Here is a 25112-nt window from a genome sequence, read left to right as displayed (position 1 = left end):
CACCTGTGCACCCGGCTTCCCTGGGTGAGGTAACACGAGTACTCCGGTGCTCCCGTGGGTATTGACACTCCAAGTGTCCTAGTCTAAAGGGGTTTGTAGTAGTTCATCCGGAAGTGCCCTTTATCAGTAACTTTGTGACTTTTACGTTCTCCATTGTAAGTCAATGGTAACTCGCGACTGTGTTCACACACTGCACGCGTCTCCCGTAGGCCTCCTACTTCCTAACCTTTGTTGTTTAGTGTAGCCCCAGCGATTCCCTAGGCCCTAGGCCTACTTACTATGTCTGTTGTGGTTCTTATACCACTTTCTTAGTATATGGTTTGTGAGGCCCCTAGGGAAAAACTGTATTTGTGCAACTTATCGTGTGCTAATTGAGTAACTTGTGATGTACTTCGACCTCTGACCTCATAAAGAGTGCAGAGGGCTTGTTTTAGAAATAAATACATATATATTTGATATATACCTTGTGTGGTGTCCTTTCATTTGGTTCTCAAGGGATTATAATTGGTAAAACAACTGGGCTCACATGGATGTATGACGTTATAACGCATACTATTACTCCGCAGACCATTACAACGCGACTTTTACTCCGCATACCGTTACAACGCATAGCGCCTTGGGGCGCTGGATAGTGGTAAGTATAATTTACTATTCTAACTCCAGTCCCCGTGGACCCTAGGGAAGGTGTTGGATAGTAAATTATACTTATTCCCTATCCTAGAGCGCCCCCCAGCGCAATGCGTTGTAATGGTATGCGGAGTAAAAGTCGCGTTGTAATGGTAGTGCGGAGTAAAAGATGCGTTGTAACGGGTGTATACCGGCTCACATGCTTTCTGAAGTTTTAGCCTAAGACAGCTGGTCCATGCTACCACTAAGATAGCTTGTCTATAAGGTTGACTTTACAACCACCATCAATAAGGGTCGTTTAGACTGGTGCAAGGTGCCCACTAGAATACTGGATATCATATGCCAGGCTAACTTCTCACATTGGTGTGCAGCGGATGGGATAAGAGCTTGCTGTTGTTTTACCATATAATCTTAAGATATCATTTGAAAGATCACATTAAGGTACCTGTAGGTACATATAAATCAAGTTCTTATAATACTTTAAGTTCTACTGAACTTAGTTGTTGTAGAAGAAAGGGCTTAGCACACCCTGACTACAACTCTAGAGAGGTTCTAGTAGATAACATTTAGTGTAGGTAGGTGCACACACCACACCTCACTAGAAGATGTCCTTGGATGCAGGGCTTAGTGGGCCTCTGCCAGAAGCTGACCCTCTCAGGGGACCTTCTAAATATGGCACATTTACTTTTCATGAGTTGAGAAGTTTGTGTTCAGTCAGAAGACTGAGACAAGGACAAAGCCCAACCTCTAAGAACCTGATAGATATATTAGTGGAATGTGATGTAGATAAGGCATCCAACCCAGATCCATCAGACAGTACAGAGGAGGACCATCCCTCAACAGATGATCCCATTGATGAAAATCAAGGGGATGCTGATGATGATGTGGATGCTAACCAGGTAGAAGTCAGGGAACTGAACCAGGTTAACCTAGACCTGCATGGGGCTGAGCATGGAAGAATCCAAGCCAGACCCCCAAGTAGGTCTAACACTGAGCACAGAAGAAGGAGATCACTCTCCAGTGGCTCTGAACACTCTGATGACTCAGTAGGGTCCCATGCCTCAGCTCTGGCAGGAATGTCTTCACCCCAGAGAAGAGAGCATAAGGCTAGGATGAGGGAATCCAAGCCTTGAATCAAGAGGCACGAAGTTGCCCTTGCAAAAGAGACCCTGGCTCTTGAAAGAGAGACAAAATTGTGTGGACTAGAGTCCACTGGTGGCAGCATAATTCCTAAAGATAGGAAAAGGTCTTATGACCATAGAAACCTAAGTAAGATTGTCTGTCCCTACAAGAGTGGGGATGACATCCACAAGTGGATAACTGCTTTGGAGAGGGCCTGCAAAGTACAGCAGGTACCCCAGAGTCAGTGGGCAGCAATCTTATGGCTCTCCTTTTCAGATAAAGGGAGAGACAAGCTCCTCACAGTTAGTGATGAGGATGCTGACAACTACACTGTCCTGAAAAGTTCTCTAATAGATGGGTTTGGTGTAACCACTGAGCAGTATAGGTTGCTGTTCAGAGACACCCAGAAGACACAGACTCAGGACTGGACTGATTTTGTAGATTGTGCTACTAAGGCTGTGGAGGGCTGGTTACTGGGCAGCAAAGTACATGACTATGCAGGATTGTATAATTTGATTATGAGGGAGCAGATCCTTAATAATTGTCAAAAACAGCTTCTACACCAGCACCTGGTGGACTCTGATCTGACCTCTCTCCAAGAATTGGGTAAGAAGGCAGACAAATGGGTCAGAACCAAAGTTAGGCCTAAAAATCAGGGAGGTGACCAGAAGAAAGATTCTACCAAACCTCAAGAGAAAGGTGGGGATAAATCTAAAGAGAAATCCAAAACAGGGCCCCAAAAATCCTCTGAGGGGGATGGGTCCCAAACTCCTTCCTCTACTGTCAAGAAACCTTACTGCCATATATGTAAGGTACCTGGCCACTGGAAAACTGACAGCAGTTGCCCAAAAGCCAGCAATAAGGAAAATATTCCTCCAAGTACTACTCCAACACCTCCTGTTACTACTAGCAGTAAACCCCCAGGTGGTGGGCATGTATGTGCGCCACATGTACACCCATGCATATTTCAGGGGTGCAACAGGGTGTCCTTCGGACACCCCTGCACCCTTGAAATTATTCTCAATTTGCGATTAGCAAATTGCGAATCGCAAATTGAGAATAACTTCTCATTCATTGCTATGGGCCTCCTGGCCCATAGAAATGACTGGGAAAGTATTCCTTAATTGCGAATTCGCAATTTGCGAATTTGCAATTAAGGAATATCAAGAAATCGCTAAAAAATAGCAATTTTCTTGATACATACCAATTAGCGATTCTGAAATAGCGATTTCTTAAAAATCGCTATTACAGAATCGGTAATTGGTACCTTGATACATATGGCGCTAGGTGAGGGTCAGTCTCCTCAGGGAACTGACCCTACCCCTTGTGAAGGAACTGCCACAGAGGTAGCCAGGCCTGGCCTAACAGAGCCCCTGATGTCAGTGGACCCTTACAAGGTGGAACCCAGTCTGGAGCAGGTAACCTGCCCCTCTCTACCCTGCCTCAGTCAGCCCAGGTCTGTAGAGGTCAAGGAGACCAATGGACCCCAAAGGGCCCCCTGTCCAGAGGAACCCCCCCATCAGCAGATTAGGGGCACCCAGTCTAGCAGCCCTAGCCAGGTGATAATTCCTCAACCCTCTGAGGGTTCTCCCTTACCCTTGGGTAGGACTAGGAACCTCCCCCAGATGGACTCTGTTGGGCACAGGCAAACCTGGGACCCAGTGGCCCCAAACCTGACCTGTCCCTCCAGTGGTCCAACCAGAGGGACTCATCCTGCAGCTGTAGGCAGCCAGAGGTTGACCCTGAGAGCACAGTGCAACTCAGTCATGGAAAGAAAGGCATACATGGTGGCTAGTGATTGGAGGAAGCTGAGCCCAACATTAGTGGAGCCTCACTTCAGTACTCCATCCCAACACCAGCCTTTTACTTTGCCAAAACACACCACAGGTAGAGATGCCCTTTGGTGGAGACACTCCGACACCCTTAGGGTGAGGGATTGCTTAGTGGACCATGAGACAGGGGGTAACCATGCTAGTGCAGGTACTTCCTTATATGGTCACTTAGGCAAACTAGGCTTACCTGGACAAGGATAGCCTTATCTCCTTTCGTTTGGGGGGGGGGGGGTTGTGTAGGAAGGTGGATATCTGACTATATGGGTATCCCAACTTTTTGCCTAGTGTTTTGCTGGCTTTTGACTTAGTTGGCCTGGGATCCTGCTATTCAGGGGCCCAGGCTATCTGCTTTCTCTATAAAATGGACTCCATGTACTTTAGGTACATACCAAAGTGGGTATTGGGTCACCTCTGTGAGCCCCTGTATAGTGTACCATAGGTACCCAGGGCATAGGTGCATCCAAGGCCTACCAGGGGCTGCAGCATGTATTATGCCACCCCTGTCTGGCCATCCAAACTGACACCATGGGCTGATCACTCAGCTTGCGTAAGGTGGTGTAATCACCCCTTACTTAGATATAGTATATCTATATCTACTATATATATAGACACATATGCACCTATAAGTCACTCCTATGGTAGGCCTCGACAATCCTGGAGGCAGAGTGCTTGGTTTTATGTGAGAGGGTGCCCTAGCATGAGTTGAGCCCCTCTGCAGCTTTCGGAACCATATCCTTATAGCTGTTCTATTATATAGCCATACCATATACTCTTAAGTGCATTATAATCCTCGCGGTTAATGCTAACTTTGGTTTAGCTTTATCGAAACATGTCGTGTAAGGTGTCAAACACTTTGGAATACTACCCCTCCCCCCCCCCCGTTCTGGTGGCAGGGGTAGCATTCCACCCTTCTAGAGGGAGAAGACATGTAGTTACTGCTTTACCCGGTTAAAATTAAACAGAGCCCCAGCATCACAAAATGGATGCTGCTGCCACAGACACAAGTCTGACCTCCTGCTGCTGGACGAAACTCTGGCAGGGGAGGCCTGGACAAAAGGTTTCCTATCTGGGGAGGTGCCAGCACCTCCCCAGACAGGCAGATGTGTATAGGGACAGGGAGTGCTGCAGCAACAGATGCTGTTTGAGACACTGCCTGGGGCACACAAGGTGCTCCATACATAGCCTGGTTCAAACCAGTTGCTGGGGCACTCCATCCCCGGTCTGGCGCGAAACTGGACAAAGGGAAAGGGGTGTAACCACCCCCTTTCCAGGTCCACCCATAGGAGGGACCTAGCAGGTAATCCAACCCCTTTTATAAGTATAGGAGCTGTGTCCCTAGTACTTTAGATTATCCTGGAACGAAACTCTGATACAGAACTCTTGGACCTTCAACATTCTATTTCGACTAGAAGACGGAAGACATCTCCCTTGTGGTCAAGGAGTACAAACAGGCACCATCCAATCGAATCCAATCCTCAAGGCCATAAAAGATGCAGTAAAAACATACAGACATGAAATCATTTCATTTGCAGGAGATATGTACATGGACATTAAAACACTAATTACATTATAAAATAAAACATGTATTTACAGTATGATTTGTAGTACTGATGCATCCCTCTATTTCAATATTCAGGTTTTAATAGGTAGTAATTTCCGCCTGATTGTCCACATGGCTAGTAGGTACTTAGAAACTGCAAATACAATAAAACTTAACGTGCTGGTCTTTAAAATTCTAAAAGAATATAAACAACTTTTAAAACCAAGGTTTCTACAGAGTGGTGCCAACCAATACTTCCTAGGTCTGCTATAAGCGGGGCAGAAGAAAAGCACATGCATTTCATTCTCCTCAGAACTCCCGCTGCAACCTGGGCACAATTTATCCTCTGTAGCAGACCATTTACTTGTAAAAACTTTTAAGGGCAGGGTACCATACCTCCACTGAATAAAAAGTTTTCTTGCACTGATAGGAAAGACAATGTCCATAAAGTCCTCAAACATATAAGAACTTTTGCAAATCAGAAATTGTTCAGTTAGGGCACTCACAGCCGTACTTAAGCTTTTATCCTTAAAAACCCTTGTTAGTGTTTTACGTGAAATCTCGGAACAGGCCCTTTCTGGATCCTCCCACATATCAGCCAGGCCCACTCTCAAAAATTCACGTTTAACAAAGGCCAACCAAGGTATTTTATGCTAATTGGCAAGGCTCAATACTTGCTTCAATTCTTGCCTATAATACGACAGTTCCTCGGTTGACCACAGCCTGTGCCAAAACCTGAGTGGCTTCAGCTTTAGCTTGTCTCCTATAGATAAAAGTCTCAGATCTAATCTTAGGAGGAGAAGAGGGGTGCCTTGTGGTAACGCTAACAACCGTCTAAGAAAGTTTGTTTCCACTTTAGTGAATTCAATTCTGCCGCTATGCCCCCACAACTCTCCACCATATAGAGCTGCTGCTCTGGCTTGGGTTTTGTACATTTCCAGTGCTGGACTAACTGGCTTAAAGGTTGAGGAGTTTGAGACCTTCAGAATGCCTCCCACCAGTTGCGTAAGCTTCATGTGGGCTTTTACTTGCTGCGTCTCCCAGGAAAGATTTTCATGTAAGGTTACTCCCAGGTATTGGAACGTCATGACCCTTTCCAGCCTTGCCGACCCTAGAGTTGGATTTGGTCGGGTAGATGCCGAGGGGTTAAGTATCATAAACGTTGTTTTGTCGGCACTTATCTCAAGGCCATGATTTCTACAGAATTCCCAAAACCCATCCAATGTCCGTTGGATCCCCATTGGGGATTTGGAGAGCAGAAGGGTATCATCGGCAAACATAATTGCCGGGACCCTTCTGCCTGCCAACCTTGGGGCATCATTATTTGGGACACTGTCAAGATGTGAAATAACACAGTTGACAAAGAGGCAAAACAGGGTCGGCGCTAAGACACAACCCTGACTCACCCCCCTGCCAACGGGAAACCTGGAGGACAATGCCCCATCCCTTCCACATCTGACCTGGGCAAAGTTGCCATCGTGGAGCCTCATCAGTATATCTAGTATTTGGGGCGGCACACCCAATTCCTTGAGAACCCCCCATAATTTCTTCCGCGGCAGCAGATCGAAAGCGGACTTGAGGTCCACAAACACCATGTAGAGGCTGCCACCCTCAATCTTTGCCGTCTTCCAATAAAGGAGGATAAGGCGAAATATCTGGTCCATGGTGGATGTGTTCCTTCTGAATCCTGCCTGGAAGGGACTTAGGATCTCGTGGTCCTCCATCCAACCCTGGAGGTGATCCAGCACAAGGCGAGCAAAGAGTTTCTGGGGGACATCAATTAAACTGATCGGCCTGTAGTTGACTGGGAGCAGGGGAGAACCTTTCTTGAAAATCTGCACTATCTCTGCTCCCAGCCAAGTACAGGGGATCTCCATGCCCGCTAAGATCGCATTAAATATAATTAGCAGGTAGGGGGCCCAGATCTCAGGTTGGTGCCTAAATAGGTCGCCAGGGAGTTTGTCAAGGCCAGGGGCCTTCCCCAAAGCAAGTCGCCCTGTTGCATTTAGTACTCCCCCAGCGTAAACTCCAGTGGGTCATGTTGTTCGACTGGAGTTAGGAAACCCGCCTCAATAGATACAATTGGTCCGTCACTATATAGTGCTTTGAAGTGGGCTTCCCATACTGAGGCAGCAATATTTGGTTCCACGGCCTCTCTCAGGTCCCCCGTGCCTGTTGTTACTAGGCACCAAAACCTGCATGCATCTCTGGCATCCAGGGCTGATGATAAATTGTGCCATCTATCCCAGTCCCATTCGCTCCTTGCATGGACCATTGTTTCTTTATACTGCCTCCTAAGCTCATGCATTTTGTGTTTATTGGAGCCAGACTTAACCGCTGAGATCAACTCAGCCTTGGCCTTTCTACAGGCAGAGTTATACCAGGCTGTCGTTAGTGTCCTTTTTTTCCTAGGCTTAGACACCGGGTTAAAAACATCTCCCAATCCGCGGAGTAAGTCTGCATGAATGTGCCCTAGTTTCTCATTAAAATCTCATGGTTTGGATTGGTTAATTAAAATGTCCACCTCGATGAGTCGGGGGAGGGCCAAATCGTAGATTTTCGCTATAATATCTGGGGAGTTCACTAATTTCCCCCATTTTACCCTTCGCCTATTATTTGATAGTAATAACGTCCCCGTGGCCAAGTCATTCGATTCTGGGGAGACACTTTCCGATGGCCCCGGGAAGACTATTTCTAAATGAAGGGCATTATGGTCACTATCAGCCCTTGTAATTACACTGAAATCAAGAACCTTGGGCCACATACTTGTCTCCACAAAAACATAATCTAAGCGTGATTCCTGACCCTTTTTATTGAAAGTGCACCTCGAAGGGCTGTCGGACGGTGTCCGCCCGTTGTAGGCCCTCAGTCCATTGTACAGGGTAAGAGACATGATCTGAATCGCCAAGGGAGACCATGATTTTGGGCTGGGCGATTGGCACGGTGGAATCCCCCAAAAGTCATCCTCTCCCATGAGAGCACCCTCCTTTGGTCCCAGAAGCGGCTCGAAGCGGCAAATAACATCTCCGGCCACTATAAGCTTGCAGTCACCTGGCAATGACCTTAAAAAGTGAGATAATTCATCTATGGTGGGGGATTCTAAGGTCAGGCTAACTGGGCATGAATATACGTTTACACCGCCAATTTGTAGGCATTGGGCCACTTCAGCAGTATGCACTGTACATCATCCGAGTACGTAAGAATATTCTCTGCGATACAGCCCAAATGGGTTGCCACCCAAATTGCAAGGCCGCCAGATAGCCGTCCCTTCCCCCCCCACCTGGCCGAGACATAAAAGGTATCAAAGCCCTCCTGTGGTATTCCCCCCTGGCCCAAGTCTCTTGGAAAAGACAGATGTCATGGTTATCCACAAGGGAACTCCACTCTAGGCAGTTAATTTTATTTGCTAAACCTGCAACATTCCAAGATAATAAAGTCATCCTCTTTAGGACTTGAGTGACCATAACCCCCTTATGTGCTTCCTCTTTATGATTTAACTTGGTGGAGAGCACCCCTTCTGGAGGGACTGGTCCAGCCTGATCCTCCAGATCCCGTACCTGGACAGGTCCTGCGGTGTCTACATTAGGGTCGATCTGAGCACTAGAGGAACCATTCTGCACCATCTCTATGGCCCTACCTTCTCCCACTTCATTGCCAGATTGAATCACCTTTTCTTCGCCCTTCCCAATGCGGTGCAGTCAATCTACCGCATCTAAACCTGTGAACCTATTCTGCAGCGTTGGGTAGCTCTGCCCAAACATATGATCGCACCTAGCCCTTTCTGGTCTGAACCCCCGTTGGTTTTTCACTAGGGACCATCCACCTGTCCTTTCTTGATAATTAGCTGGTGGATAGAAAAATGATAAAGGATAGGGCCGGATTGTTGAACTAGTGCTGTTATTACTCCAGTTACAAATATGCTCCACAGTACGTGGATCTCTGAAATTGTCCAGGATGCAGTCTCCTGCAATAGTCTTAGGGCTACGTCCCACCCATGGGGCCCTACGCACCATCATTAGTTCACTAGTAACATGGGAGGGTAGGGGTCTATTTGTATTTAGCCAGTGAGAGACTTTACTTTTTAGGGACCGATATGATTCCTTTTCCGTGTTGTTTAGCTCAGGAATACCAGTCAGAACCACCAGGTATGGACTGGATTCCGGAGGTAGATCAATATTTGGAACCGCCCTAAGTGCTCTAGGTGCTTCCAATGATAAAGACTGCCCACTCTCCATTTGGTTAACCACTCCAGAGGGACTACATTTACTTGGGTTTGCATGAGTGTTGGCGCCAGGGACTGAGTTTTGAACCAAGGGTACATTATTAGTATTGCTAACATTATCAGTCTCGGTTGGCGTGAGCGATTTATGCACCGAAACCCCCCAAGCACCTGGTGCTTGCTGCTACATTTCCCGGATCTGGTATCTTAGCTTTACTTTTTGACATAGAACCCCTTGAGGCCTGTTCAATTTGGGTAAGCCTCTGCTCAATACACCCTAGCCTAACTTCTAAAGGTCCAAGTAGGGTTTTGAGTAAATCTCCTATTTTAGTTATTACACAGTCATCAGCCACCTTGGTGCCCACAACAATCTGGTCCGCAGCCCGAGAACATTGCTCCGCATCTGGTTGATTCAGTAAGTCAACTCCCTGGACAGTCGGGACAGCCCCGGCACAGCCCCCGCTGTCCACGGGTAATATAACTCTATCAGACACAGGTTTAGCTCGCTTTGATTTCCTTCTGCCGGCCAGAGATGTAACTGCGCGCTTCCTTTTCGAGGTAGCCCCCTTCTTACTACGACCCCGCACATAGGTGGGAGATTTTTCAGGGAGGTCGGCCAAGTCTGAAATATCCACGGACCCAGAAGTATCCAAAGCTAGAGAAGTGTTCAAAGGTTGCAGAGGGGAAGATGACAAGGAATGTTCCTCCACAAGGAGCACCGGCAGGGTGTGGATAACAGCCATGACTAACGCTCCCGGTAATTGTTCGCGATCTGGAGTGCGAGCATTAGCAAATTCGCCCATGGAGGAGCGTTTCGCCATGGCAAAATCTTGCGATACACGCCGCTCCATCAAGATTATCCCTTGGTCGATCACCGAGTTTGCCCTTGTTATAAAGTTATCCAGGGTACCTGTGATATTGCCCCTAGCAGCCATGGTTTTATTCCTCAAATCCCGTCCCGCCATACTTTATCTAAGCAGCACACAGTCCAGCACCCAGGTAGATTCCCACAAAGGAGCACAGTTCAAGATGTTTCTCATTCAGATGCTCACCTGGAATTGTAGGCGAAGGAGGGATGGCCTGGCCCGGTCTCAAGCGGTCTTGAACGGTCTGCAACGGGCCCGCCCTTGGCCCAGGCTTCGCCCAGCGCGCGCCCGCGCGCGTTCCGCGTAGCAGAGGGTATGCGTAGAAGAGGGGGCGGGAAGAGCACACACCGTTGCACCCACGGGCTGCTGGCCCTCGCAGTCCCGCAGTCCTCGCAGTCCCGCTAGGTGTTGAGTGAGCCCCTTGTCCTTCTGCCGAGCGGCTTTCTTAAACACCAAGACCTCCACGGACCCCCTTCTCAGGGTTTTCTCTCATAGCTCCACACTGTTCTCCGCTCCCTGGTCCCCACTGCCGCTGTGACACGAACTGCCTCTGCCGCCGCGGCCGTTTTTTTTCTTCCTCTTTTGTGCAAACTCCGCAGCCTAGCTCTCCAGCTCTTCAACCTCTGACTCCTGTTTTACTTTGAGGGCAGGCGCTACAGGGAAGAGGTGTGGCGCCGCGGCCAGGGTGACCGACTCCGGAATCTGGGGATCACGGTTCGATCCCCGGCACCGGCATCAGATTAGCCCAGCACCATGTGACTCTGGGCAATAGCTTGCTTAATCTTCCCGACGGCCCCCAGCGCCTAGAGACCCTTACGGGTGATTGTGCGCTTTACAAATGTGGATTATTATTATTATTATTACAGGGGGGGAGCTGCAGGCGGGTTGAATTGCAACTTAGATTAACCTTGTTTAGCTAGATTAGGTTGGTATTCCTTTTAGTGGCAGTCAAGGGCCGCAGTCAAGGGCGGCGAGGGATGACAAAAGAGCGCAAAAATGCACTCTCTCCGGTTTTTCCAACTCACCGACTTGCTAGCAGCTTGGATTCGCTCATAGCAAAGATGCCGTGAGGTGGGGGAAGGCGGGGCTGTGGGCAAGTGAATCATGGACAGACTCACTCCTCCGGCCCACCTCGCTCTCGCTCACGCTGCTTGCAGCCGCGGTGCGTCCATTGGGGCGTAGGGGCGTAGCTCCACCAGCCCGCTTGGACCCGTGGCTGACGTAAAATAATTAAAATAAATGTTTTTACTCACTGTGTGTATTTTTAAATAAATTAGCATGACAGAAACGGGAGTGCGCAGGGGGGGGGGGCGGGCTGGTGTGGTGTGGTGATTGGCAGTGAGTCGACGAGTCTCCAAGTTGTTTTCTCGCATGTATGCTTCGGGCAGCAACTTGCCCGAGCATGCGCATGAAAGTCCCCAGGGCCTCACATAATCCATTAGCTAGTAAGGGGGGTGCAGGTTTATTCGTGCGGCAGCCCCTGGCAGCAATAGGGCGACAGGGCGAGCAGTTAGTGTGCCCTCTAAGCCAATCCTGGCGCTGAATGCAGCGCCAGGATTGGCCGGTCACCGCGCAGCACAGCAGGGGCAATCCATATTGGATGCCGAGCGTGGGTGGCTCAGCCGCCCTGCACAATGGCCAATCACTGTCTCTGACTTAATGTAGTCATGCAGTGATTGGCCATTTGCGGCGCTCGGCGCTGCAGTGTCGTTGGATCCGGTTCACTCGCCTCGTGGTGTGTGGAGTGGAGACAGTGCCTTTGATTGCCTGACGCCGCCGCCTGTTGCCTTTCTTTCTGGAGTCTGGACCCGACTCGTGACAGTCACCATACTTCTTCTTCTATAGTGTGTGAGTACAGCTCTCTGCCTTCCTTTTGTCTCCTATCCTGTACGGACACAGTTCATTTGTCTATTTTGTAAAATAACTACCTCCGAGTTCACCCCCACGTGAATGGATTTTATTTGTCTTTTGGGCGAGTTTCCTAAAGTCAGACTTCCCTACGTGGGCCAGACCTCGGATTATCAGGAAACCCCACAATTTAACTCGAACACTTCACATACTTCTGGCTTCAGCAGCTCCCCCAGCCAAGCCATCCCCATGCACAACGCCGACAGCTGATATATGATAGTAATTGTATACATTTGACGTAGTTAAAAATAAAACCAAATACTGTAATTAGTTTTGTCGGTGGCTCTCCTGCTGTGTGCCGCGTGCGTTAACTCGAGGCTCTCCCGGAAAGACTGGCTCCCTGTGCTGGGGGTGGCTGGGGAAGCAAGCAAGGGAGACCAGGCCTCGCTGCACACCCAGCTCTACTCGAGCATTCCGCCGGACCTGCAGTGTTGGTGAGCGTGAGGATGTGCCTGGCGGTGTCTGGGGGAATCTGGCACTATGTAGAGGTGCCTCGGGACACTCAGGTGAGTGAGGGAGAGCCCGGGGAAAGGCTAGAGTTACATTTACAGAGTGAGAAATGGAGCAAAGAAGATTGCCAGCTAATATTTAGATCAGCTGTCGATGCAAAAAGGTAATCACTAGCGTATACAACGCGGGAAATCACTAGCTATTTTGGTGTTATGAAATGGTTGTCCAATGCAGCGTTTTTTATCACCACTCATCCGCATAAGGGGACTTTTGCTTCTTGGATGTAGTCCCAAGTATGGCAGACTCCATGTTTTTTTTTTTTTTGCAGGTTTATATATCGCAAACTCGACCCGAAAGTATTGGAGCGCTTTACATGAGCACCAGTTACGTTACACAAGGACACATTAATTATTTGGTAGGTGCTCTTAGCCTCTTTAGTGCAGTCATGGGTCTTGTTAATCTAGCAGGAAATCTAGTTCCTATTTTAGAGTTGGAGCCTTCATTGCTTCAGCTCCCTCATGGGTATGTTGGTTGTTCTTAGACCAGTATAGTGTCATATAGAACAGCATCATGAAAGGAAGCCTGACTCTCCCGGCATGCCCGCTACTCTAGGGGAGGCAGCCAGCTCTACCACACTTCAGAAGATGGAGCTGGGCGCCTCCAGTGAGGGCCCGCAGTCCTGAAGCTGGACTGCTTGCATGACATATTCTAGTCTCTGTTGCACACTCTCAGCATCCTTCCGATGTTATTATATGAGCCAGAGAAGGCAACGATGGAGTGAGAAACCCCACTTTGTGTCGCAAAGGCTTACTCCACAACAGAAAAGTCTGGCTCAGACTACGGGAGTCCCTAGAACACTGCTCAGCCCCAGCGCAGTGGAAAGATCACCCTATGATGTCATGGGTACAATGGCAGGGACCAGGCAATTTGGAGGCACTACAACCCAGATGTACTTGATAGAATGTAGGCCCAGCTCCAAGGAGCAGTGGCCTGCTTTACACAGAACATTAAATTGAAGCAGGCGCATCTTAAGCATGAGGTGGTGTACGCAGGAGGGCAGTGTGTGTCTGAGTGATCCCAGAATACAGAAAAAGAAAGTTCTGTGTAAGAGGATTGGAAATGGACATCAGTTTTTTCTCTGCCAGAAGCAGGTCACATTCATTTGCTGCATCTATAGAAAGACGCACACTTTAACTCTTCCGGTTATTTACATACTGAAGAGAGTTGGCTGTCTATTAAACATCCTACCATTCCTCTCACTTATTCCCAACAAACGGAATTCCTCACCCTTGACAAATATTTACTTAAAACACAGACACCCACTGCACCTCTGTAATTTTGTACACTGGAGGGCAATCAACAAGACAAGATTGTATCAACGAGTCGTAGAGTGTCCTCCCTACAGACGTTAGAGAGCATCCCTCAAATCATACTCAATTATTTGCCCACAAAAAAAATTAAGGATTCTTACTATACAGGATGTACCCACAATCCCGCTCCACGTTAATCCACTTAGGCAAAATATCTACGCATCCACACTTCCAGTATTCAGACACGTGCTCACTCAGATAGCTCTATTCTGAAATCAAACCAAAATTACATCCACGGATCTCTCTCCTACAAAATGCCACTCAAACAAATCTACAGGTGGGCCAATAGCTACAGATGTTCTCACAGAAATCCTCATACACATGCACACTGATGGCCCTGTGCACTTGGTCCTATCTCACTCCGTCACTCGCTATAAGGCTATTTGTGTATTATCGTATGAAGAGCATATTTTCAAATGTCATATTGTAGAAAGTTGAATGCTAAATATTAAGTCAAATTTTGTGCCAGTGGAATTTGGCCCTGTCATCCTCTTAGACCTCATGCTAATCCACTCTGTCCTGCACTGCTCCCCCTCTTCTTTGTTCCACAAATATGTTCTTCATCAACCTCACCCCTCATTCAAGCCTTTTTTTATAAAATTTTTTGTAGAGTTTTATATAGCGCGAACTAGACTCAAGCCATCAGATATCAGAGCGCTTTACATTAGCACCAGTTTTGTTAAAGATGGACACATTCATTCTTTTGTTAGACACGGGGAGATTAAGTGATTTGCCCAGAATCACAGGATGTTGAGTGTCGTGGCCAAGACTCGAACTTGGTTCCCTAGGTCCGAGGTCGGCTGCTCTAGCCTCAAGGCTACATCCTCTCCCCAGCCTGCCTTATTTTGCAGAATTAAAATTCTAAGAGTGCACCTTTGTGATGTTGCAGTGTTTAAGTTTGCCAGCATGCAAAGATTATTGACTACTGAAACCTATGGCTTGTTTGGTTTTTCTCTTAATAAATTGTGCTTTTCACTGCATCTCTTTTCATCCTGGCCAACTTTATGAAACTGATGATGTTTTAAAAGAATCATTCCAGAAGCGGCATAAATGAAGTTGAACAACTTTGAACAATTGAGCACCTTCTGGGGGTTGGAGATTTTTCTGTGCCCAGGATAGTCCTATCAAATTCTCTGCCTCACCACTTTGAAGACTTATATATATATATACATATATATATATATGGCACTCCCCTAAGCATTCTGGTATGCTGGATCAGAAAGTAGTTTTGATGGCTTTGGATACGGTCTTAATGTTGGAATCTGTGTTCAGAGATGTGGTGCACCATATAGGTTACTCTGTAGGAACTTTGTCATAGGTACTGACTTACAGTCCTTCCTAATGTTTTTAGAACTGTGCGTTGAGCTACATTTGCACTTACAAACTATGCCTTTAGACCCGCATAGGGCTCGCATGATCTTCATTGACACCCTGTCTGTGTGTCCTTCAAGCATGAACGTCTGACCATGTCTAGGTGATTGGGTGCTCCAGGCCCTGAAACTGCAGCTGGCTCAGCTTAGCATCCTGACAGTTTTGGAAACTTTCTACAACCTGTTTGTTTGTAGGCAACTCAAGCAGACACCACTTCATTTGAGTTTGCATTGAACACTAACCAGGGTGTGGCGTCCCATCCTCCACTGAGGATGCAAGCCATCAAAAAAAGGTGGTGCTCACAGGCCCACTTCAGGGTCATGGTGTGAAAAGCACTGAGGCTAATGATCTTATGGAGTTTCCACTTAATAGGTTCAAAAAGAGATGCTGATCAGCCCCTCACAGTCTTCGTCGTTCAGTGAGGTGAGCCTCGGAGATGGGTATTTGCTGAGAGCCCATGCAGAACCCATAGTGACTCCTTGTGTGAGGAAAAAAGATAGCAATGCTTGAGCTTTAGTCTTTATTTTAATCTGCCATTAAATACCTATAATTGTTTGCAGATAATCTTGGTGAAAATACAAGCTATTGTTTAACTGACTTGAGAGGCAGCATTATTGTCTTCACTCTGTCATCTTGGGACAGGGGTTTGGGACAGACCTTTGCACCAAGTAATTTTGTTTGTTGACCATCTTTTGCCAGAAAGTGAACATTAAGGTGCATAGAAGCAGCCAACTCTGTCCAGAGCCACAAATGTCATTGTGGATTTTAAAGACACATTTTAAGCTCCAAGAGGCAGTATGGTTCGTGCATTTAACAAGCGGGGACCATGGCAATAGGAGGCGAACAATGGCATATAGCTGAACATTTTTACATATCCCGGTCATTACCCAAAGATGTCAGAGTGCTTTATGATAAAGTAGGTTTCATTACAAGTGAAATAAAGTTACAATAATTATAACTGTGCCATTGAATGTCTTGCCTGGTTTCATCTGATTTCTGGTTTTCACGTTCCTGACAATGTTGGGCCACATTACCCCGGCATGGATTTTAAGCTTTATTCTAATGTTTATTTAGGCAATAATGGTGATGTTACAAAACTGGTGCTCATGTATAAGCAGCTACCTATGTTATGCCATCTATTAATGTAATAACTGCACTTTCACAATTGCTTAATTAACCTTCCTGCTTTCTCAAATTTGCTTGAAAATGCACGATTTTTCTTCTTTTTTTCAAAATTTTCTTGGGGGGGGTAACCCCCCCATACCCCCCTTTTGGGGTTCGGGCTCGCTCGCTGCGCGAGCTCGCTACGGTGCGGTATGCTAATTACTTTGCGCCCCACCACTTTAAAATCTCACCCACCGCCCCAGGCTGCTTGCTCCTCTAGCCGCTCCTCGCAGGGCACCCGAGCCATCAGACACCAGGTGCCAGGTGTCAGGTGCTGGGTGCCGCTCTGGTTAGTGCTCGGAGCTCGGGGCTCGGATTCTTTGTCTTGGCTCAGGCCGCACTGAAAGCAATGACACCCCCGAAGCCCACAAGTCAGGAAAGCAGCAAAGCAGTAGAGGGAATGAAATACATCCAGGGTCCCAAGCCGTTACTCAAATTTTCCGGGACCGGCAGCAACCAAACAGAAGCAGAAGCCGGAGCTAAAAACAAAGTCACTAATGCCACCAGTAACGCTGAAACCATTGAGGAATTCGAGTCCTCAACGCTCCCCATTAATCAGCCAAAAATGCTGAAAAAAAAGGCTGGAGCGAGAAGGGAGCAGCCTGCCACGCGGAGCTTCAGCGTCTCCACACCTAATTCTATTCTCCACGACTATGGAAGTGCCTTCACAGGCACCATCAGTAACTTGCCGGTCTGCTTTGTCGACGCTCCCGACGGAACCCGAAGACTCAGCAACACAGGAACTGGACTTCCAGACTTCTCTGACTCCGACCCACATCCACAGCAAAGCAGAGACCTGTGGCGGACAGGAGAGACGTGGGACCGGACACCCTGGACATCCTGCATTTTGCTAACAGCATCAACTCCTGAGGTAACTCAAAGTTGTGCATTGGGGTACGAAAAGCCCCAGACCTGAGCACCATTTGCACCGAAGCTCAGCCCTCCACACTCAATGATTGCCACGTGGGGCCTGCTCTTGCATTTCAGCTTGACGCGTCTTCCCGGTTGCTAGCCGGTTGGCTAGTTGGCCCTCTGAAGACTTTCTTTTGAATTTACACTGCTGGCCTGGTTGCTCCAGGCATGCTCCAGCTCCTCTTCACTTCCTGCATGGGTTGCGTTTGCCAAGGCTTGCTGGGTCCAATCCGGATACCGATGCCGCAATCAACTACATCCTTTGTGGGACAGCTCGAATCCAGCTCCTGGTCATCGTCGACACCTCCTGGTCCTCGTGGCTGCAGAGACAAGCTTTACCTCTTCACCTGAGATCATCGCGACATCGCCTGGTTCCTTCCTGGTCACTGGCTAGTGACCCAGACTCTGTCCCCTCTGCTTTCAGGTTCTTCAGTTCTTTGATCCACCTTTGGATCCATGCGATCACTCTTCCTCTGGTCGCCTGCAGCACTTCGTTGCAGGTCTCCATTGAATGCATCGACGAAACCCGACCCCAAAAGACACCTATGCACCCGGCTTCCCTGGGTGAGGTAACACGAGTACTCCGGTGCTCCCGTGGGTATTGACACTCCAAGTGTCCTAGTCTAAAGGGGTTTGTTGTAGTCCATCTGGAAGTGCACTTTATCAGTAACTTTGTGACTTTTACGTTCTCCACTGTAAGTCAATGGTAACTCGCAACTGTGTTCACACACTGCACGCGTCTCCCATGGGCTTCCTACTTCCTAACCTTTGGTTGTTTAGTATAGCCCCAGCGATTCCCTGGGCCCTAGGCCTACTTACTATTTCTGTCGTGGTTCTTAAACCAGTTTCTTAGTATATGGTTTGTGAGGCCCCTAGGGCAAAACTGTATTTGTGCAACTTATCGTATGCTAATTGAGTAACTTGTGATGTACTTCAATCTCTGACCTCATAAAGAGTCCAGAGGGGTTGTGTTAGAAATACATACATATATATTTGATATATACCTTGTGTGGTGTCCTTTCATTTGGTATTCAAGGGATTATAATTGGTAAAACAACTGGCTTCACATGTTCTCTGAAGTTTTAGCCTAAGACTGCTGGTCATGCTACCACTAGGATAGCTGATCTACAAGGTTGACTTTACAACCACCATCATAAGGGTCGTTTAGACTGGTGCAAGGTGCCCACTAGAATAGTGGACATCATATGCCAGGCTAACTTCTCACAGTGAACTGGAAGGACACAAGTAAGACAGCTTACAAAGGCTGGATCAACTGAATCACGCAACTTAGAGGAGCGGACAACATTGCACTACAGAGCTCGACAATGGAAACCGGCCTCCAGAGGGATGTGGAGACCTAGACTCTTATGAACCTCCATGAAACTGCTAGGCCACCAAGACAACTGTATCTACTTGGGCCCAAACAGTTGCATCCAATTGTAGCCCTGTCGGGCCTGCATGCGAGCTCAAACATCTTCACAGAATGTCAGATGTAATTAATAAGGAATGTATCTCTCTCAGTGCCTGTCCCCTAGCTCTTTTTTCACCCCTTGCTTTTCTGCCCTTTCCTGCCTGCCTTTCTCTCGTTTCTCAAAAATAATGCCATGTGGGGAAAGCTATATAAACACCGATGTATAAACGGCAATTATTCAACCTATGCTAACCCTGTAACAGCTGTTGCAAATGTTTTCTGTATAAAATATAAAATAAAAAAAATAAAAAAAGTTAGTGCCCTTTGGGCACAATGGGTGGCTAAAGGCACTCAATTCCTGCACATGTGGGTTACTTTGGTATTATAGAAGGGGCCATAGATACCTGTGTGGCAAAGCATATTCTATGCCAGCGTCATCCCTAGGGGGCGTGCCCTCATTTCCATGGAGGTGTGTTCCAATGCAAAGGTGGAAACACCGCAGGGACTACTCACAAAGGTAAGATAGAATTTCAGTAATTCACACATGTAATTGATTCTTACACTTTTTAGTAACTGCACTTGGATTTTGAGAATAGCAAAAAGTAGTAAAGCTATTAAAAAGTGTAAGAGTAAATATATGTGTAAGTAACTCAAAAGTGCAAGTTACCTTTGTGAATAGCACCTGGAGACACTAGGCTGTTAGCAGTGACGAAAGGCTTGTGTTGTGCTATGAAACCCCTGTTGCTACCCCACACAATCATATAATATTCACTGATGTCAGGTTTCAATCTCAGTTGAACCTAAAGCTTGAAAAGTATACAATATGAACGTACAGGGCTATTCACGAAGGAAACTTACACTTTTGAGTAATTTATATGTGGAATTTACTCTTACATATTTTTATGCTTTAGAATTTTTGGCTAGTCACAAAATCCGAGTGTAAGTCACTCAAGCGTGAAAGTAAAGTAGACTTGTAAATTACTCAAAAGTGTTAAATATTTTTGTGAATAGCCCCTTTCGTGTCAGTGCGCGTGCCATATTGCAGATGTGGTTGCGGAGGCAAAGGAGCCGTCAGACGGCACGCTGAATGTGAGTCACAAAGAGGTGATGCGCAGTCAGCAACCCCTGAAACGCGGAATGGGAATTCTAGGACATCCCCTCAGGGTCGCCACCCGCCCAATGAATGGCGGGCAAGCGGCTATAGGAAAGGCCTGCCCTGGGAGCAGCACGGGGCATATTACCAAGCAGTAGCGATAATTATCGCTATTGCTTGGTTAGAGACAAAAATTTACCGCTGAGGTGCGGCGATTTTTATCGCAGATAAACCTTGGTATTACCAAGGTTTATCGCAAATGCAATAAAAAACGGCCACAATGCATGAATATCGCTGAAAAGTCAGCGATATTCATGCATTACCGAGCTAATGCTCTTAGCCATGTTATCCACCTCCCATTGGATAGCATGGCTAACAACTGCTCAGGGCAGGTGTTAGCTTTTGGAGATATTCGCGCTTAGCGCGAATATCTCCAAAAGTTGGTAATAGGAGATAGCGATGTTAGCGACTGTTTCCAGTCGCTAACATCTTGGCACGCCCACTTTGCATGTCATTAGTGATAAATATCACTGACATGCAAAGTGGGGCCCAAGATGGTCGCTATCTCCTACTAGCTGTCGCTAACTGGTATTAGCGACAGCTAGGTAATAGGGAGATAATTTTATCTCTGCTTTCTTGGCTTTTAAAGCCAAAAAAGCGGAGATAAACCCCCTTGATAATATGCCCCCACACCTTCTATAATAGGACGCACACGGGCACAGTGCACCCTACATTTAATACGAGCCCAGAATGTCAATGAGCCCAGTTGTTTTTTAGACACTTCTGATCTTCAGGAAAGAGGGTTACACATTTCACAAATTCACAAAGGTTTCCAAGTGTACTCCTAGAAAATGTTTTGTCAATTTTGGATTCTGACCATGGAAAGGCAGTTCACCTTGACGGACAGGGCAATCACGTCAGCACCACATAGGACGGGTGGTGTAATGCCTTTCCTCTGGAAACATCCTTAACAATGCAACTTTTACTCCGCACTACCATTACGACGCAGCTATTACAACGCAAGTCGTTACAACGACTTGAGCTGGAGGGCGCTGTAGGATAGGGAATAGTTTAATTTTCTATCCAACACCTTCCTACTATCCACGGGGACTGGAGTTGGAATAGAAAATTAAACTATTCCACTATCCAGCGCCCCCCAACGCAAGTCGTTGTAACGACTTGCGTTGTAAAAACTGCGTTGTAATGGCATGCGGAGTAAAAGCATGCGTTGTGATGACATACAACCCCTTTCCTCCAACAGCCCCTGCTCTGTTGGGCCTTCAGAGGAACTTTTTGTCAATGGAGCCAAGAGGAAACTTTACAGTCCACCTGTCTCTAAATGAGTCTGGCGTACTGAGGGCCATGTTTATGACTCCCGTTGAATCACGCTTGTACCACGCAACGTGATACATACACGCTGCAACTGAAAAATGAGTTTAACCCCTTTGCTGCGGGGGTTATTCCCCCGCTGTGCTGGGGGGGAGGGGGGCGCGCACGGCGCCCGCATGCTCATGACGAGCTGAGCTCGTCACAGGTGCATTACCTGCCGTGGAGCGCTCAGTACAGCTCTCCCCGCATGCGAGCGTTCCACATGACGAGCTGAGCTCGTCATGAGCCTGGGAGGGGTTAATGAAGTTATTCAAGGCTGCTTCGCGTGGCCCTGAGTGGCTTCCTAAATCTCGACTAAAGCAAAGCAGCGCAAATCACAGTGTTGCCTTACTCTGCGCTAGCGAGGCGTTATGCGGGTCCTCTGCGCAACTCCCATGGTTTTTACTCCAGGAGTGGAGTGAAGGGGAGAAATATCTGTATTTCTCCTCATTACTTCCTCTTTCTATGTGTGCGGCATTCTGCAGCTCACATAGATAGAGCTCTATGCCTCCCAGGATTGTTTTTGTGCAGGAAGGTGCCCCTTCCTGCACAAACACAATCCTGCATGCAACTCAGGCACCCTGGCACCATGGTGCAAGGTTGCCCGGGTTGGCGCTAGAGCAGGGACAAAGGCAGGAATGCGCTGCATTCTTTTAAATACGGGGCATTCCTGCCCTTTCACTGTCGCGCAGCACAGTGCCTCGCCGCGCCTCACTGCGTGACAAATCTCGTAAATATGCCCCTGAGTGTTCGACAGACAGGCTCTTCCCTCATGTTTGCGACAAGGTCCACTGTCCACAAACTCTACCCCAGGCCCTGTGTGCGTTGGAGCCGGACTTTGCTCCCTGAACTCAACACCAACAAACACTTTACACCTCACTGAGGAGCAGAGAAAGGAGCTACATTCAGAGATGCATTGAAGGGTCTGGTAATGAATAAGAAAGACTCGGTATTGATCGCGCATTGAAGCTAAACATGTCTAACACCTTCTACTGCACTACTCGAGGGTGGAAAGGGCTGAAGTACTTCTTGGTTATTGTCAGTGAAATAAATCAAAGCCCTGCAATTTGTACTGAAAAATAAATTCACCTCTCTCTCTCTCTTTCCCACTGTCTCTCTCCCTCACCCTTATAATCTCCCTCTCCCTCCCTCTCTTCCTCTCTCTCTCCCTCTCTCTCTCTCCCCCTCACTCTCTCCCTCTCCCTCATTCTCTTCCTCTCTCCTCCTCTTTCTCTCTCTCTCTCCCTCTCTCTCTCTCCCTCACTCCCTCTCTCTCTCCCTCTCTCCTTCCCTCTCTCTCTTCCTCCCTCCCTCCCTCTCTCTTCCTCTCCCTCTCTCTCTCTCTCTCCCGCTCTCTCTCCTGCTCCCTCTCTATCTCTCCCTCACTCCCTCTCTCCCTCTCTCTCTCCCTCTCTCCTTCCCTCTCTCTCTTCCTCTCTCCCTCCCTCTCTCTTCCTCTCTTCCTCTCCCTCTCTCTCTCTCTCTCTCCCGCTCTCTCTCCCTCTCTCTCCCTCACCCTCTCCCACTCCGTCATTTTCTTCCTCTTTCTCTCCCTCTCTCACTCTCCCGCTCCCTCTCTCTACCTCTCCCTCATTCTCTTCCTCATCCTCTCTCCTCTTTCTCTCTATCCTCGCTCTCCCTCTCCCTCTCCTGCTCTCTCTCTCTCCCTCCCCCTCTCTCCCTCTCTGTCTCCTTTTCTCTCTCCCCCTCCCGCTCTCTCCTCACCATCTCTCCACCTCTCCCTCCATCTTCCTTCCCCTCTCCATTACCACTTTCTCTCTCTTTCCCTCCCCTTACTTTCCCTCTATCTCTCTCTCTCACCTTCCTACCCCTCTCCTTCCCTCTCCATCTCTCTCCCTCCCTCTCTCCCTCCCTTTCTCTCTCTCTCTCCCTCTCCCTTTCTCTCTCCCTCTTCCTCGTTCTCTTCATCTTCCTCTCATTACCTCTCTCTCCCACTCCCTCCCCTCTCTCTCCCTTTCTCCTTCCCTCTCTCTCTCCCTCTCCTTCTCCCTCGTTCTCGTCCTCTCTCTATCTCTCTCTCTCTCTTTCTCACTCGCTTGGTCTCTCTCTCTCTCCCTCCTCCTTTACCATCTCCTCTCCTTCTCTTTTCCCACTCTCTCCCTCTCTCTCTCTTCCTCCCGCTTTCCCTCTCCCCACACCCCTCCTCCCTCTACCTCCCACTCTCTCCCTCTCTCTCCCTCCTCCTTTCCCTCTCCCCCTCTCTCTTCCTCTCTATCTCTCTCCCTCTCCCTAACCTCCCCCTCCCTCTCCCTGATTCTCCCTCTCTCCCTCCGCTCTCTCTCCCCTTCTATCTCTCCCTCTAACCCTCTCTCTCACCTCCTCTCTCTCCCTCTTTCTTCCTCTCCCTCCCCTTTCACTCACTCTCTCCCTCCTCCTCTCATTCTCCCACTCTTCTTCTCTCTCTCCTCTCCCTCTCCTTCTCCCAATCCCTCCCTCCTCCATCTCTCTCCTCTCTACCTCCCTATCTCTCTCTCTTCCTCTCTCCCCTCTCCATCCCCTCTGTCTCCCCTCTCCCTCTCTCCCCCTCTCTCTCCCCCCTCTTTCTCTCTCTCTTCCTCTCCCTCTTTCTCCCTCTCTCCCTCTCTCTCTCTTTCTCTCTCTCTCTCTTCCTCTCCATCTCTCTCCCTCTTCCTCCCTCTCTCTCTCCCCCTCCCCCTCTCTCCCTCTCACTCTCTCTCCCCCTCCCCCCCTCTCTCTCCCCCCCTCTCTTTCTCTCTCTCCCTCAATCCTCTCTCTCTTCCTCAATCTTCCTCTCCCTCTTTATCTCTCCCCCTCATTCTCTCTCTCTCTCTCTCCCTCTCCCCCTCTCTCTCCCCCCTCTTTCTCGCTCCCTCTCCCTCTTTCTCTCTCCCCCTCTATCGCTCACTCTCTCCCCTTCTCCCTCCCTCTCCTCTCTCTCCTGCCCCCCCTGCAGTGGAGAGAGCAGTCTTCTACAGCCCCAGGGTGCAGAGCTCTGCTGGTCTCCAAGACGAGGCTGGAGAATGTCCAGGGTCTTCCCAGAATCCTCCGCGCTCTCTTCTGAAAACCTCTCTGTGCCTCCGTCCAGGTAAACACCCTTTCGTCTCTTTTTTCAGCATGTTGAGGTACATGGCTTCATGTCAGATGTGCATAGTACCAGCATGGCCTGGACTGGCCTCCATGTGTGTGAGGGTTCAGCCATGTTGGTGACGTCACTCGGGGACAGGAGATGCTGAAAGTGAGAGCCGGGGTTGTAGACGCAGGGATGACGCAGTCTGGGGTAGTAGTGGTAAATGCAAGCTTCTTACTACTACCGAGTGCTTCTACTTGAACATATCTGCCTCACACCTGTGGTGTAGCAAGGATGCCAAGAGCTCTGAAGCAGCTACAGTTGTAGTGCAGAGGGCCCCTCACAGCCCTGGGCCCCAGTGCCACTGCACCTGCTTCTCGCTTGGTCAATCAATCACTCATCCATTTGTTTAGCCCACTACTCACCCATGAGGGTCTCAAGGCGCTGAAGGTGAGGGTGGAGGGGCATTGGGGTGGGGGGCAGAGGGGGGTAACAGCTACTGCTCGAACAGCCAGGTCTTGAGATGTCTCCTGAGGGTCAGCGGATCCTGGGTCTGACGCAGATGGGTGGGGCGGGTGTTCCACGTCTTGGCGGCGAGGTAGGAAAAGGATCTGCTGACAGTGGTAGTTCTGTGTATGTGTGGGACGGAGGCGAGGGCGAGGTTAGCGGAGCGTTGCTGGCGATTCGGGGTGTAGAAGGTGAGACGCTTGTTGAGGTATGCTGGTCCGGCGTTGTGGAGTGCTTTGTGAGCGTGTGTGAGGAGCTTGAAGGTGATCCTCTTGTAGGTTCGCCCCTGCCTCACACCCTTCC

At 48.5% G+C, this 25112-nt stretch overlaps 1 protein-coding gene across 1 annotated transcript in view; it reads left to right on the top strand.

Annotated features, from left to right (window-relative positions):
* The window catches only part of LOC144769974 (butyrophilin subfamily 1 member A1-like), a 143782-nt gene that overhangs the window by 65535 nt on the left and 53135 nt on the right, over window positions 1–25112 (top strand). The window contains exon 3 of the mRNA XM_078654169.1: window positions 24189–24320. Within this exon, the coding sequence (XP_078510295.1) occupies window positions 24189–24320 (132 nt within the window). The remainder of the gene's footprint in view (window positions 1–24188; window positions 24321–25112) is intronic.

Source organism: Lissotriton helveticus, chromosome 7, assembly GCF_964261635.1.
Source record: "Lissotriton helveticus chromosome 7, aLisHel1.1, whole genome shotgun sequence".
NCBI classification, from domain to species: domain Eukaryota; kingdom Metazoa; phylum Chordata; class Amphibia; order Caudata; family Salamandridae; genus Lissotriton; species Lissotriton helveticus.
This window is presented reverse-complemented; position numbering and strand designations above follow the sequence as displayed.